This window comes from Solanum pennellii, chromosome 8 (assembly GCF_001406875.1).
Source record: "Solanum pennellii chromosome 8, SPENNV200".
NCBI lineage: Eukaryota > Viridiplantae > Streptophyta > Magnoliopsida > Solanales > Solanaceae > Solanum > Solanum pennellii.
In genome coordinates, this window is record NC_028644.1 from 56,252,282 (window position 1) to 56,268,852 (window position 16,571).

The 16,571-nt window shown below is 35.0% G+C and overlaps 2 protein-coding genes across 3 annotated transcripts in view; both read right to left on the reverse strand.

The window, feature by feature from the left end:
- Window positions 1-2,386: 2,386 nt before the first annotated feature.
- LOC107028226 (elongation factor 2) lies at window positions 2,387-6,357 on the reverse strand. Of its 2 annotated transcripts, none has more exons than XM_015229268.2 (3): window positions 6,208-6,357; window positions 5,357-5,488; window positions 2,387-5,083 (listed from the first exon to the last, which is right to left on the reverse strand). In XM_015229268.2, the coding sequence occupies exons 2-3, from the start codon at window positions 5,445-5,447 to the stop codon at window positions 2,643-2,645; spliced, it is 2,532 nt and encodes an 843-aa protein (XP_015084754.1). In that variant the 5' UTR covers window positions 5,448-5,488; window positions 6,208-6,357; the 3' UTR covers window positions 2,387-2,642. The 2 variants fall into 2 exon arrangements, with proteins under 2 accessions (XP_015084754.1, XP_015084755.1); XM_015229269.2 differs by having other exon boundaries at window positions 6,119-6,236.
- Window positions 2,387-16,571, reverse strand: part of LOC107028212 (elongation factor 2) — a 37,679-nt gene continuing 23,494 nt past the window's right edge. The window contains exon 4 of the mRNA XM_015229256.2: window positions 2,387-2,641. The gene's annotated coding sequence lies outside the window, so the exon portion shown is untranslated. The remainder of the gene's footprint in view (window positions 2,642-16,571) is intronic.

Genomic DNA, 16,571 nt, shown 5'->3' on the forward strand with positions numbered 1-16,571 from the left:
TATTTCCACAATTCTTCAGTCGTAGTGAATTAGTGATAGATAGCTATTTAGTATAATTTGAGTGTTTATTTACGCAATGATTTATAAATTTTATAGTACATAAATTGGATAAACCTTTTGCTTATGCTTATTAAATTTAAATGTGTTATACTTATTAGTTTTAAAAGAAGTCTCTTTGTAAATCTTATATAAATAAGAATACGTTAATGAAAAGAAAAAAATTGTTTTATACCTCTTCATTATCCATACATTACTACACAGTCATATAATCAGTAAAAAGAAGTCCTATAATCAATAAAAAAAGCTGTGTTAATAAAATTTTCCAGTATTTATTTAAAATTAAATAGAATAAAAAAATCATGAAAATTAATAATTTTGAATATTTGAAATAATTACGTCAAATTAAAATATGTTTTAAGATTCTTTTTCATACATACCTCACCTTTAACCATATTATCATAAGTAACTATTTTATTTTATTAGTTGATCTTTTAACTTAATCAAAAAAATATAAATCATGAACTAAATATAAAAATTACTAAAAAATATTCATACACTTTTAACTATTTATTTACAGTTGATATTTATTTATGCTTATTAATAATATATATTTATGTTTATTAATTTTAAAAGAAGTCCCTTTATAAATTTTATATAAATGAATACATTAATGAAATATTACATAAAGATAATTACTTCAAAATCTAAATATAGTATATGTATAAAAGACAATTTGGGATCTCTTATTATGAAAAGTGTAAAATAATTTGTTTGTTTTCTATTTCTAGTTATGCATAAAAAATTTTGATTTTCCTTTCTCTTTGGATGTGACTTTATAGTTGTTGAGACAAGACCACTATAATCTAACTTTTTAGAAATAACACCATCTATGAGATTTGATGTATAAATAGCAACTTTTTAAGCGTTAGAATCTCTTATCAATAATTATTGCAAACCATTAGCTTTTGTTGATTTTTTTTCCCTTTTTGTTTTCATAATTTTAAATTTGTAATGATTAATTTTTTTTTATGATGATTGGTGTTTAATTCGTTGGATATGAATCTTTGTTTTTTATTTTAATATATCCTTAAAGTTATTATGCATACATATTAAATGTGAATGATTTACTTAATAATATTATTTAATAATAAATTAAATTTTAAAATTATCAATAAAGTAATATTTATAATTATATTTATTAACTAATCACGCAATACGCGGAGACGTATAGTAATTATCATTAACAACCAAATATTTACCCCTAGAAAGCATTTTACGATTATGAGTCATCTTCTAGGAAGTGTACTCTTTATCCAAAGCAAAGAAAGCCTTTTTTTTTAAAAAAATATTTACCCCTAGAAAGCATTTTACGATGATGAGTCATCTTCTAGGAAGTGTACTCTTTATCCAAAGCAAAGAAAGTCTTTTTTTTTTTTTTTAAAAAAAAGATAAATATATCCTTACACTATTGTAAATGGTATATATATGTTTCATTATATTTTTGGGACATTGTAGGCTTTGCAGTTTAAAATTAGAGCATTTATGTCCTTCACTCTAACGGAAGACTAAATAGGAACACATAACACAATCTTATTTATCAGTCCGATATTTAATAAATATCAAATTGGTGAATAAGGTTATTACACGTGTATGTGTACTAGTATAAAAGGTATATATATATATATATATATACTCTAATTTTTGGACGGCAGGAGCACCAATATTTCAAAAGTATGACAAAGGATATTTGCATACCATTTATGATAATTCGATGGTATGTGTATCCTTTTTCAGTTAAAAATATTCAGAACTAAGTCTCTACATCTGTTCACTTTCCTGTTGTCTTCCAAAGTAAGTCACACTTTTAATAATCTCTTTTTCAATTTGTGCAGTTGTATCCTCTGTATTCACCATTGTCTCTTTAAATGTTTTCCAATTCCTTGCTCTTCAAGTCCCCACATAGTTGTTGCTAGTTCCTTTTCGTGTCGTCCTTTTATCCATGCAAGGCATTTCGTTACCTCTCTTATGTGTACTCTATTACCTAACCACTTTCGTTGTCCAGGCACAGATGCACTGGAGCCATTTCATATCCTCTCTCTTTCAAGCTAAATTTAAGGTAAGATAAATACTTTGCTTCAGAGTGTACAAGTTAATGATCTGTAGTCTTTCAATTATCTTATTAACTTTAAAAGTAATAAGAAATTAAAGAGCCAAAAATAATCTTCAGGAAAGCAACAAGTCTACTGTATTTTCACAACAGTCATTAATGAGCGCACACATGCTAACCACAGTTTAAAGTTGCAGCGTCTAGGGAAAACAAACAATTACAGACGATGCAACATCAACACACTTTAATACACATGAAAAGTTGGAAACATTTGGGGGGTTGCGGAAAGGACAAAAGCGAGGAATAGTTAAGAGAACTAAAAGAACACTTTAGAAAACACAAAGGGCAAGATTTTTGTCTCTGTAAATGACATAAAAGAAGTAACAAAATAGCTCACTTACGGTTCAAACTACTACATGAAAAATGGTAAAACGAACTTGCTAAAACACATATAAATGTAAAACAAAACTTATGCAGATCCGATTAAGCAAAAGTGTCCATCAAAAACCTCTGCCAAGTTGAAACTTCCACAAGCTTACAGCTTGTCCTCAAACTCGGATAGAGGGGTCATCTGATCCTTCAAACCCTTCCTCTTGCGGATATCAAGGACGAGTTGATGAGCTTGTGAGCCAGCTTCCAATGGGTCAGATGACATCATTTCCCAATGATCAAACACACATTGTGGGAAGGCTTGACCTGAAGTAGCAGCTCTCAAGGTACCTGAAAATCCAAAAGACTCAACAACAGGAAGGTAAGCCTTGATGTTGTAAAGAGGAGTTCCTGGCCTCTGCATCTCCTCAAACACGTGTCCACGCTTCTGATTCAGAACACTATAGATACCACCAAGGGCTTGCTCCGGAGCCTGAATTTCCACAAGGTAAACGGGTTCCAACAGGCGGGGTTTAGCAGTAAGCTGAGAAGCATAGATAACCCTCCTAGCAGTGGGAATAACTTGGCCACCACCCCTGTGAATAGCATCAGAATGAAGAACAACATCACAGACTTCAAAGCAAATACCTCTCATGTTCTCTTCAGCCAATGCACCTTCCTTGGAAGCCCACTGGAAACCAGCAACAACAGAATCCTTAATTTCATTCAGGTACTGAACTCCCTTACACATATCCACCACCATGTTGGGACCAGTTGTCTCAGGACCAAAGCACCAAATCTTCTTTGCAAGATCTTTGTCCCAGCCAAACTCCTCAGCCAAGATCTTGGAACGAACCTTAGGGTCATCCCTAGGGCCAATGCGTCCCTCGTCAATAGCCTCGGCAAGCCCTTCCTCCATTGGTCTAGCCTCCATGTACAAACGGTTATGCTTGTTAGGGGACTTGCTCATCACAGTTCGGGTAGACTTCTCGAGGACTGTCTCACGGAAGGACACAACGGGATCAGATTTTATAATTTCAGCACCGCCCATAAAGTCATCCTGCAAATCCTTCAGACAGATCTCAAGGTGGAGTTCTCCAGCACCAGCAATAATATGCTCTCCAGACTCTTCAATAGAACAAACAACCATAGGATCAGACTTAGCCAGACGTTTCAACCCTTCAACAAGCTTGGGAAGGTCAGATGCGACCTTGCACTGAACAGCAACACGCACAACTGGTGAGACAGAAAACTTCATTGCTCTGATAGGGTGAGCATCGACTTCCTTTTCATTGGTCAATGTTGCATTCTTGGTAATAAACTGATCCAAACCAACCATGGCAACAGTGTTACCACAGGGAACATCCTCAACAGTTTCTTGCCTCTTACCCATCCAAATAACAGTTCGCTGGATATTCTTAACATATAGATCCTTCTTTTCACCAGGAACATAGTTAGGACCCATGATTCTAACCTTCATACCAGTCGAAACCTTCCCAGCAAAGACACGACCAAAAGCAAAGAACCTACCCTTGTCAGATGCTGGAATCATCTTTGATACATAAAGCATAAGCGGCCCTTCTGGGTCACAGTTCCTGATAGCATTAGCATAAGCATCATCAAGGGGTCCCTCATACAAGTTCTCCACACGGTATTTTTGAGCTGTGGACGGTGATGGGAGATGATATATCATCATTTCAAGAAGAGCAGTACTTGCGGGAAGCCAGGTCTGCATCACACGCTTCATCAGTGCCTTGCCCATCAAATCTTTTTCATCAGATTTCATGGTTACACCAAGCTTCTGCAACATAGGCCAGAGTTTATCTTTCTGATCGTTCATGCAAGTGTTGATAATCTGCTTAATTGGCTCATAGCAGAATTGAACAAACCCACGCTTGCACGAAGCTGTCCCGGTGTTTTTTGTGGTCCACTTTTTGGTGGCAGGGTCAAAAAAGTTCTCACCCCACAGCCTCTCCATCATCTTAGACTCATCAACACCAAATTTGGAAGCATACATCTTGGCAAAATTGGTGAGAGTGAAAGCCCACCCATGCAATCCAGCAGAGAAAGCAACAGTACCCTTCTCAGGATAAACCTGGACATCACCAAGAAGGGGATCCTCATATGTAGCCATGATAACATTAGCGTTCTCAATAACTCTTTGGAATGTCTGATAGGCCTCCTCTCCATCAACCTGAAGCTCGAGGAAACACCTGTCCATCTTGTTAACTGTCAAGACGGGACGAATCCTTTCACCAAGGGCCTGACGGAGCACAGTCTCTGTCTGGACACAGACACCTTCCACACAATCAACCACAACAAGCGCACCGTCAGTAATACGAAGAGCAGCAGTCACTTCAGATGAGAAGTCAACGTGCCCAGGTGAATCGATGAGGTTGATGAGGTACTCGTTCCCATTTCTCTCTCCCTTGAAGTTCCTCAAGGAGTCATCAGTCATCTCGTAGTAAAGTGAAATACCAGTGGACTTGATGGTGATACCACGCTCAGCCTCATCAGCACGTGTATCTGTCATTCTAACATCACCTGCAACTTCCTGAGCAATGATACCAGCAGCCGCCACCAGAGAATCAGTAAGGGTAGATTTTCCTGTCAGGTTAAATATATTGCAGGATTAGAAACTCAAAATCATCTGATAAGTTAAAGCCATAGATGGTACCCTATTACCAACGAATAGAAGAAGAACAATAAAACAATATTAAGCAAACAGTAGCACCACAAAAATATATAAGGTGGTTTCAGTGCCCAGATAGATTCCAGATGATTACTAGACACAAGGGATCATAATTTAAATTTCCTTCCCATTTGATATGGATAACAATTTTACAACAAAGAATTTAGACAACTACTATAGTTGCTTACCGTGGTCCACATGAGCAATAACAGACATATTACGAATGTTATGCTTGAAGTCCATAATCCTTCGAAGCTCCTCAGCTGTGAACTTCACCATCTTAAATGTTTGTTGTAGCAACTAAGAATTACTTTTTTTTCCTGCCATTTGAAACCACAACAAATGTTAAACATCAATCAAAACACACTTTATTCTCCCAGAGTCAAAATCCATATGACACAGCCACCAACTAAAAAAAAAGCTAATTCAAGAGATCCATACAAAACACACCATATGACTCTGATGCTAACAGAACAATTCCTCCTACTCAATTGGATATACGCACACGACAATTTCAGGTCAAGACTCCACAAATAAACACAAAATCACTGATCAAAAAGATTCTAATTAACCTTCTAGAACCAAACAGCAGAAACAAAAGGTTTGATGTTTCAAAATTGAGACAGATTACAACCAGTAGTCTACCATTATAGCGCATATCTCTGTATTATGAACATCTTAATTTAAGACGGACATAAACAGACACGCACACACACATATATAAGCAGATAATAGTGCTTCTACAATGAAATCATCAGAAATGGAACAGTCTAAGCAGATGAATAGCAAACAGCTTCCGGAATATTAATATGAACTAATCAAAAACCTCTTAACATTCTCAAACGCAACATCAAATAACATATATCTATTAACAAAGAGCAGATCTGGACTAGATCTAGATAAAAATCCTTCAGATTTCATAAAAATATTCATTTCAAATGAATTTTTACCCCGAAAAAATCAAATCACAGCATAGATCAAATGGTAGAAACTGAGAATCTATGAGCGCAGCGAGACGAGAGAGGAAATGGTCACTTACTGAGAAGTAGGCGGCGAGTATTATGAGACCTTACAATTCTGCCGCTATGATAAGCTGAGGTTAAGCATTGTGCGAAGGTATATACCTCTCTTCATGGGCCGCAGCCAGCTTAAAATGGGCCATACTACTATCTTATCTACAATGGGCCTTTAGTGGGTTCATATAAACAAAAGAGAAAAAAAAATCAGAGGAGATACGTCTTCTTAACACTTCATTGTCATCCTCCACTTACTTTTTCATTATATGACTACAACATTATGTAAAATATATATATATATAATTGTTCGAGTTACTAGTATAATTATTTCTCCACTTGCTTTTTTGTTATCCCCAATTATTTGGGAATTTTGAATTGAGGGGATGAAAAATTTTTAAAAATTAAATTGCAGTGATTTAAGTTATTTTTAGTTAAGTGTAGGTGATAATAAAGTTGTTTTATATGTGTAGTAGTTGCTCTTATGTTTGCATTAGCTAAAAAAAACAGAGTAGGAAAAAAAAATTGGAAAGATATAAAGACTAAAAGGAAAAGTGAGGAGACCTTAATCTCCTTCCATTATCACATACAGACTTGATTGAGTCCGTAGGAGTCCTGGATTCAAAGCAGAAGCATCAACAAGGAATTCAAAAGTTATGTTTACAGGAACGAAAAAATTGTGTTGGATTGAGTTTTGGATGACTTTCATCAAGTCTCACAAACACTATGAAATTCAATAAAAAAAAGACTTCTTCAACTCTATTATATCAGACATCTTCTTTAAATACTCATAAAAACATGTTTTCCTTCTTCTTCTTTTTTTTATAATAAATGGTGTAAATTAAACTATTTTCTATGTAATTTCTTTTTCGAACTGATTGAGCTCACAGGTAGCTAATACCACTACTAAAGAAAAGAAAAAAAAATTCATATCCAAATTCAAGTTGAGTCATCTGCTTCGAGCAAACTTCTTAATTATTGAACCTCTTTTATATATACTTATAAGATAGTTTTTATAGTGTACTAGAAAAAAAAATACATGATAATGTTATTGAAGCATCCTGGAGTTCCTGTTTTTTACATTTTGTTATCCAAATATTGAAATTTGATTCTAGTCCGTGATTATTATAGTTTTTCCGTCATTTGGGATCTCTAGTATAAAATTAGTATATGTCAAACTTTGAGTAACTACAAAATTGAAAATTTGGTTAGAAAAAAGTCCGCTAAAATGTGATGAGTTGGTATTTTATCAATATTAGACTCTTATTCATGAATTAGTATTATGTTTTATAGGTAATGAAGAAAATTTTAGGTCATTATTCTCTCCTAGGCAAAAATTTCTTGCAAAATGAAGGATGAATGATTTGGCACAAAACATTATTAAAATACATTGGTGAGGAGTTAACGTCCAAGAAAATGCATAGGTGTTCCACTGGCTCAATACAGACTAGAAGATGAGAAGTTGTCTAAAAACATCAGTATCTTCGATGATCAATCGATCCAAATGCAGGCATCATTGGAATAGGAAAAGATTAAGCAGCATACCAATTAGAACTGGATGTTTCTGCATCGATGGAACACTGATGCAATGCAAGCGAAATACGAAAGTTTAAGGGCAAAAAAAAAAGTCTTACTTTGGAAGGTTTTAAAGACGAAATTGAGATTTGTATAATTGTGTATTATTATTTCTACCCAATTGGGATAAATCTAAGAATTATTCATTATTGCAAAGTATAAGTTGGGGTTGTTTCCATTTTCTCTCAACGGGGGAAGTCACTATTAATTGGGTTGAAGAGTTATCCCATAGATCAATCAGTTCACATATTGAGCTTACAACTACTTTTCTTAAATAATTATTCCACCTTACGCATATTGCACTCGAGGGATGAGATTAACAATTTTCATCATCTATCGAGAGAAGCAATTCATAAAGTGTGGTTGAGATTCAAGAAGTTGTCTAAATTATGGGCTATCAAATAAAATTTTGATACAAAATATTTTTGCCGTTCTTTGGATGAGGTCAACAAGTACATAACAAACAACTTAGATATAGATTCTATATGGACCTAACTTATGCCTTAGTCACCGTCCTCATTGGTCAAATGATCAAGAGAATAAGACATGGAATACTAGAGACACCGAACAACCTTTGGGTGTAGCTGCCAAGTATGAACGAATGAGATGAGAAGAAAAGAGAAAGAAAGAGAAGTACAAATGGCAAAGTTGATGACACAAGTAGAGCTCTTGGACAAGCATATGTTGCGCACCGAAATGAAGTGTTAATGTGATTGGGTTACACATTGTTATCTAATGAAGAAGAGATTATTTATGCTTCATTTGATGAAGAGGTAAGATTGATGTGCCGCAAAATCTTGGCACATTTGATGCTTGGAAACTATGAATTAATACTAGAATTGAATGTATTTTTGTATACTTTGATGCGTTTGTTGAATGTGTAGACAGATTCTTGTTTGTGTGGAAAAATGGAAAAAGAAGTAGAAAATCATAAGGATAAGTAAAGATCATGACTATCTTCACGAACCGTGATTCTCATAATATTTTGTGGTTATGCTCGTAAATTGAACCAGTGTTTGGGCCTTGGGAAGATGGAGTGCATCAGTAACTAAGTGAAAATCACAGAAGGCTCCACAGGGTCGTGGTCACTATAATGGCTCGTGGTGGTGATCGCGAAGATGATCCAGTACTTAGACCTCGAGAAGCTTGAATTGGAAGTGACCACGTGAAGATCACAGGAACCTTTACGAACCGTGGTCAGTGCTTCGATCTGTGATGTTATTTGTAGTACCCTTTCCAGTGTGATGTCATTGAAGACCCAACTTTGAAAAATTCCAAATAAAGACCACAGAGACCTAGATGCATCGTGGTCATGTTGTTTGTGATGCATGTTCCGGTGGTCAAGTATTGAGGACCCAATTCTGGGGAGTTCCAAGGGAAGACCATAGAGGGCTTCAAAGACTGTGAAGCCCTTGCCGGGTCGTAGAGTTGTCCGTGAAGCTGCCCGCATTTCAGTCCTACTCTTTTTAATACATCTTATTTGAATTAATTAGGTCATTTTTATTTTTTTTATCTCATCTTCCATTAATGAAGAACACATTTTCTAGTATTCAAAGTTTTTGGACTCTTGAATTATGTTTGAAGTTCAATTTTCCGATTGTTGAATTATCAAAGTGGTTGTTGATTTACTTATTCTCTCATTTCAGATTATGTAAAGTACCCAAGGGCGTAAGCCTTTCGGCTAGTTTAAGATGATGAGAAAGAAATGAAAGCCCATTTCGGGTTGATTTGATTCCCCCGCTTGCCCAGGAAATGAACTTTCTAACATGTTTTCAATCTATATTTCTGAACATTTACTTGAAATAATGAGTAGCTAAACACCACAACTGGGGTTGTGGGATCCATGTTGTAATTCTAATTGTGATTTCGTAAAACAAGTGAAAGACAATGCGTAGTTACAAACTGTAGTTTAGCTTTTGTTATTCAAGTATTCTGATAAGTGCACATATTAGAGTGATCCTTTATCTTTCATTTGTTCGAGAGAAAAATGATAGTTAGGAAAAATCTAAATTAACCTAACGAATTGGAGTCAAAGTTCGAGAGAAGAGAGAAAAGAACTTTAACACCATTGTCAACGAGGGTAAAATTAGTAACATTTGAGGTCCGAGAGCACTTGAGGGAGAATTATATGATTAGACTGAGAAGTTTCGCGTAGATTTTGTAAAGATGAATCGCCTGAAACTCAATTACGAAAGAACACTAGATGTAGTGTTATGGGAAACATAATCCTAATTTCCTTTAATTAGTGAATCAACTTTATAACTTAAGACTCCGTTAACTGTTAATCTGGATTTCTGCTGCAAATCTTACTTATTATAACATTAAAACTAAACCCAAGTTACTTTCCGTCATTGTTTCTTTAGGAGATAATAATGACATTCGAGTAAACGGGACAGTGAAACCATTTTTGTAAAGGAATTTTGTCACGCCCCAAGAACATCCCCTAGACGTGACATGGCGTACTTGAATCCGAAGGGAGGTCTCATACAATCCCCTAAGCATAATCATAACATAAGACAATAGGAATTTTGGAGAAATTTAAAACTTTTAAAAACATACAATTGAATTTCATAAATGCAACGTAAGTCGTTGCTAAACTTTTGTCTCAAACCATCTAACTTGACTTGAATATAAAATCTTTAAGATGTAGCCCATACAAAGTCTTAAACATAATAGTAAATGACATAAGAAACGTAATAGGTCGTCCTCGAAACTATGAGGACTCACCAAGTCTTCAAGCTTCCTTAGCTCCTCAGACACCTATCTCTAAAGTAAAAATTAAGTCTCTGAATCCTAAATTTGATTAGAATTTAAGTAATCTACATTAGTACAAAATATACCAAGTATGAAAGCTATCACAACAACATATTTAAGCATCATACAAACATAATTGACTCTTAGTCATCTACACCACCATAGTACCATTCTCAAGTAACCTCAGAAGCATACAAGTGCAAAGTAAGAATATCATTCCATAATACTACCCAAACCATATATTCTTTCTTGGACATCTTAATCATAGTCTATACACATGGTCTAAGTCTTTAAGTTTCTCTACCATAAGGGCACCATGTTTCTAGATAACATCAAAGCACACTTGTGCAATCGATGGAAGGCATCCTATACTACCCTTCACACTAAGCATAACTTTGAAGTCATCCTAGTCATATTCACCTTACTTTGGTCTCATTAGTAACTTAAATTCTCATAACTAAGGGAATCTCTCACCTTTAGTCAACTATAGCAAGGTAGGAAACTATGTCACAATCCTATCTCAACTCATTCTCTTTAGTAACCCTAAGTCACACTTGTGCAATGCAATCACAACATCCCATAATACTAATCATGCTATTACTTTTAGGTCCTTTTACTAATACTTCTTGGTTTAGAACCTATTTCCTTTCTTAATCTTTAGAACATTGTGAGGTACTCTCTTGAGCACATCATAGTTCATTAATAACTTGAACCCTATGATATACCACTTTTAGTATGTCTAAGTTCATTTCTAGCATGGACCCCTTTAAGATACTACCTTAATCATGTCTAAGTCCATCCACACTCTAGAACACTATGAGTTACTTCATTGAGTAAGTCTTAGTTCATTATGCTTTGAACACAATAAGATGCTTCTTAAGCATGTCTTAGTTCATTATGTTTTGACACTATGAGATGCCTCGCAAACATGTCTTAGTTGATTGGATATGGATATTTCTACTAGGAACCTTGACTCAACTACGTGAAGGATCTCATCTCATAAGACCTAACTATCTATGGGGAAACTCACACTCTACTACGTACGAGTTCCCTCTTTAACTTGGATAGTCCTCACATCAACTTGGTGCGGTTCCCCTTTCTACTTCAAGCACGAACACTTTCTTCTGTGACACTTCATCTCATTGTCAATATCCGCTAAGATCCAAGCATACACCATAATGTTTACTGGATAATCCTTGCTTAACATTCATATCTCATGGAAGGATGTCTTTGACAATCAATCCATGATCATGTGATTCTATCACTTCGTACTTTCAAATATTTATAAGGTAGGTTAGGTGAGTCTAGGCCTTTGACCTAACACCAACCTATTAGACTTCTAATATCTTTTAGACTTTACTCTCAAAGCCTTTACATCAATAGTTAATCATATTAGCTTCACCCTAAAGCCCTAACTATCATGATCACAAATTTACTCTCAAGGTTCTTTCTTAATCTCTTCTTTATAGCTAAACTTCAAGGTTTTCTAATCATATCCCTCATTACTAGGTGAGTCTAGTCACAATTGACCATAAAGATTCAAATTCAACATTACAAGTCAAGACCAATCATAATCGATTAGTTTAATTTCTATTCATGATTAAGAGTTCCTAACCTTGAATGATTAGTACTTATAACATTGATACATGAAGGTTACTCATGAACCTTCAATTTCCTCATCAAAAGACATAAACCCACATACTTTGAAAATTAGGGTAAATCAAAGAATTCACATAATATCTTCATAATATCATGAATCAACACTAAAATAACCACATATGAGTAGTACCTAACCATTTGGAATCACACCCACATAAAACCCATACATTGGAAGTAACCCTAACTTGATTGGGGTTCTTTTTCATAAATTAGGGGGAAAACCCATAGATGAAGAGCTAAACATACCTTAAACAATATCCTAGCACATGCCTTTAGCAATTGAATCTTTGTTCTTGACCCTAGCTTCAAGCTCTATCTTCTACTTCAATGGGTTTCAGAGATAGAATTTTCGGAAGGAAGATGAAGTTATTGATTTGAAGTGGGTCGTCTTTGTGAAAGTGATTTGTTTTGGGGATATTTTATTATAAAATCCCTTATATAGTCATTTAGAAATAATATAAAAAATACCCACTTTCTAATTTAACTTAATTTTTGCATAAACTATTCAAGTATTTATCAAACTCATCATGTATTAATAAAAGTTTTGTCAATTAAATATCACTTAAAAGTATAATAACACAAAAACAAAGAAAAAAATATCATAACTATGCAAAATAATACACATAAAGATTTCATAATGAATTGAGTTTATTCTATTTAGTTTTAACAAGTATTATGATTGTATAAAAATTTTGAGGCCTCCTCTCAAATAGCCCTAACGTCGCCAAACCTAGTTTTCCTAATCGGTGAATATGGCCAACACGTCCAGTGGCCAACCTTCTCTTGAGGTAGGCCTGCCAGCGCCTGCAAGTCCTTCTTACGCAGATTCACTGAAACAACCTAGAGCCAAAGAGAAGTCATTGCCTTTGAAACTTATATCATACTTGCATGGGGAACCACAAGTGATTTGGGAACATGAAGAAGTAAATCAAATGATCTTCAATTGGAAAATTTTCATATGGATGGACAGAGATTCAAGCTTTGGAAGCTAATTCCAAAACAATGTGAATTAAAGGTGGAGTGCAATATAGGGTTGCTAAGTAACATGCATATTCTGATAAGAGCGACGTTATTGGAACATTATGTTCATCTTTTATCGAAGCCAGCTTTCTAAATATCAAAGAAAAATTGGTCTTTTCCAAAATGAGAACATTGAAGTGGGATTCAATGTTCAATCCATGGGAGGAGACATCAACGACAATTGCATGGATATCTTTTCCTCCATTGCCTCCAATTTTTTTTGGAAAAGAAGTTGTCTTATCGTTGGCTGATGCAGTAGGTAAACCTTTACAGGTGGACATGGCAACAAAGAATCAAACAAGAACAAGTTGTGCAAGAGTTAAAGTAGAGGTGGACTTATTGAAGGAATTCCCAAAGCGTATAAAAATTGGGATGAGGATGAAGAATGAGGAAGTACTTGAGAATTGGATAAAGATTAAGTATGATTATGTCCCAAAATATTGTAAGACGTGTATGATTCAGGGGCACAATGAACAACAATGCTATGCTGAACATCCGAAATCGTATCCAAATAAAGAGAAGATTGATCAAGACACTGGAAACAAAAGGAAGAGGATAATAAAAAAAAGAGAAGAGAAGAAGGGAAAGAGGCACAAGTAAGAGAAGGGGATCAATAGAAAGATAAAAACAAAGATGAGTTCATGGAGAAAAGACACAAAAAATGGGGTGAAAGGAAAAAAAATACCAGAATAAGTCTGGAACAAGGTGGGTGTAGTCACAGGGAACAAGTTTAATATGCTGGAACATGAAGCACAGGAGGAAGCGGATGTACAACTCAAGAAAGTGGCTGCAATTGGGGTGGATGAAGAAGGCACTATGGAAGATCAAAGATCACCTCCTGGGATAGAAAAGAGCAATAACAAAAAAAATATGTCTGATGAACAACACACAACCGTTAGTAAAAATGTGCAATAGGATGAAAGCGATAGGGTCAGCAAGTCCGATGGAAAGAATAAAACAACTAGCAAAAGTGTGCAACAACAAGAAATAAACAATGAAAAGTCACGGGAAAAAAGTAAAACAAATGCATTCTAATCTAGTTTGTTACCAAAAAAATCAATGAGGATGGGATGGAAAAAGACACAGAGGAAATCGAGACAATGACAAAGAAAGGAAAGATTTAGGGGAGGAGAATAAGGATGAAATTCAATTTTTAATGGAGACCGAAGAGGACGAAGATATTGACTACAATGTACACATGATTAGTAAAGCATGGGATCTATCTCCAATACATACTAATAGTCTAAAAAATAGCGCAAGAAAAGGTAGGTCAATAATACCTTTACAGGTCAAAACAAGGAGTAGTCGGGAGAAGTTATCCAGTAGTGATCAATGATAGAAAAACTTCAATTTTGGAATATTAGATCCGTTAACACTCAAAAATCTTTTGAGCGAGTAATGGATTTAAATAGAAGACATCATTATTCTTTCATAACATTGATGAAATCCTTTCAAAAGATAACTTGGTTTTGACACATGCATGTATAAATTGTTTTGGGGAAATATGGCTATTTTGGAATGAAGAGTGGTAGGCCAACATTATTCTGGACACGATTCAACAATTACTATGCAGTTTAGCAAAAATAACAAAAGTGTCATCATCTCAAGTGTCTATGCAAGATGTAACGCAATGGAAAGATTGGAACTATGGGATGATCTCGAGAGTCTTATTGATAGAGAACAGTGCCCTTGGATCATTGGTGGAGATTTCAATGTTATCCTGAATGAGGAGGAAAATCTAGGGGGATTACAATTCACAAGGTGGAGGCTTTGGATTTTGCCATATTTATTAATAATTGTGCGCTGACAGAGTCCTCTTTATGGGAAGCAAGTATACATGGTGGATGGTAAAATTGAGAGAGAATGCATATTCAAAAGGTTAGACAGAAGTTTGGTGAATTAAGAGTTTATGGATTTATTCCCGTCCTCTGAGGTAGACGACTTAATTCGACAAGGATCAGATCATGCTCTACTTTAGCTGGTATGTAACTCAGAGGAAGAAACGATTGTAAAACCTTTTAGATTCTTAAATTTTTGGATCAAACACAATCAATTCCAGGATATTATTGCACAAAATTGGAAGGTGGAATTTGCTGGAAGTCGTTTTGTAGAATTTTAGGCAAAAATAAAGAGAGTTAAAAAAGCATTATCATGTTGGAACAAAGAAGCCTTTGGCAATGTATTTTCATCACATTGCTACTATAGAGGATTTCATCAAGGTCAAGGAAATCAAATGGAGTTACAACCCTCACCAGAAAATGAGGCTGAATTAATCAAGATGGAAGCAAAACTAAAGAAGTATCTTCACTTAGAAGTAGAATTTTGGAAGCAAAAAGCCAAAATGAAATGGTTTGTAGAATGTAATAGAAATACGAAGGTTCTTCATTCGTACGTTGAGAAGGAAAAGTAACATATAGCAGAAATCTTAACGGATCAAGGTGAGGTTTTGCGATCGAATGAACAAATTGGTGATGCCGCGGTAAAGTTCATTGCAAATCAGTTCAGGGAAGATAATTTTGGCAATGAAGATGCCATGTTAGAAAATATCCCTATAAGCATTTCAGAGGAAGAAAATGAAGAGATAATTAGGCTGTCAGAACAGTAAGAAGTCAGAAGGGTCGTATTTGAATTAAGTGAAAACAATGCTTGTAGTCCTGATGGTTTCTCAAGGAATTTTTTCTAGGCCTGCTGGGATATAATCAGAGAGGACATTACAAAGTTGGTGCGAGCATTGTTTTGTGGCTAGGAGTTGACAAAGTACATAACTCGTACTAATTTGGTATTACTTCCAAATAAGAGGTGGCGAAGAATTTTTCTGATCTCAGGCCTATAAGTTTAAGCACATTTACTAATAAGATCATATCTAGGATGCTTCATGACAGGGTGTTAGCAGTTCTTCCTAATATTATATCTCTGAATCAATCAGGCTTTATAAAGGGCAGGAATATTGCTGAGAATGTGTTGCTAGCTTAGGAAATCATCCGAGACATAAATATGAGGAACAAAAATATCAATGTGGTAGTAAAATTTGACATGGCAAAAGCGCATGATAGAGTGTCTTGGGTATTCTTGACTAAAGTTCTAAGAAGATTTGACTTTTCTGATGTGATTATTGATATGGTATGGCGTTTGATTTCTAATAATTGATATTCAGTACTAATAAATAGTAAGTCACATGTTTTTTTCTATTCAACGAGAGGTCTGAAACAAGGAGATCCACTTTCTCCTACCCTCTTCATTATTGCCGCTGAGGTTTTAGCTAGAAGCCTAAATAAGTTGAATAAGAATGCAGCGTTTAAAGGATTTGGTCGACCAAAGTGGAGTCCTAAGATTAATTACCTCTCCTATGCGGACGACACAATCCTGTTTTGTTCAGGAGATA

Bases quoted from the DNA above. Each gene is read 5' to 3' on its own strand.
- LOC107028226 (XM_015229268.2), bottom strand. From the start codon at position 5,447: ATGGTGAAGTTCACAGCTGAGGAGCTTCGAAGGATTATGGACTTCAAG. The intron at 5,084-5,356 runs GTAAGCAACTAT...TTAACCTGACAG, and splicing joins TATTGCTCATGTGGACCACG to GAAAATCTACCCTTACTGAT.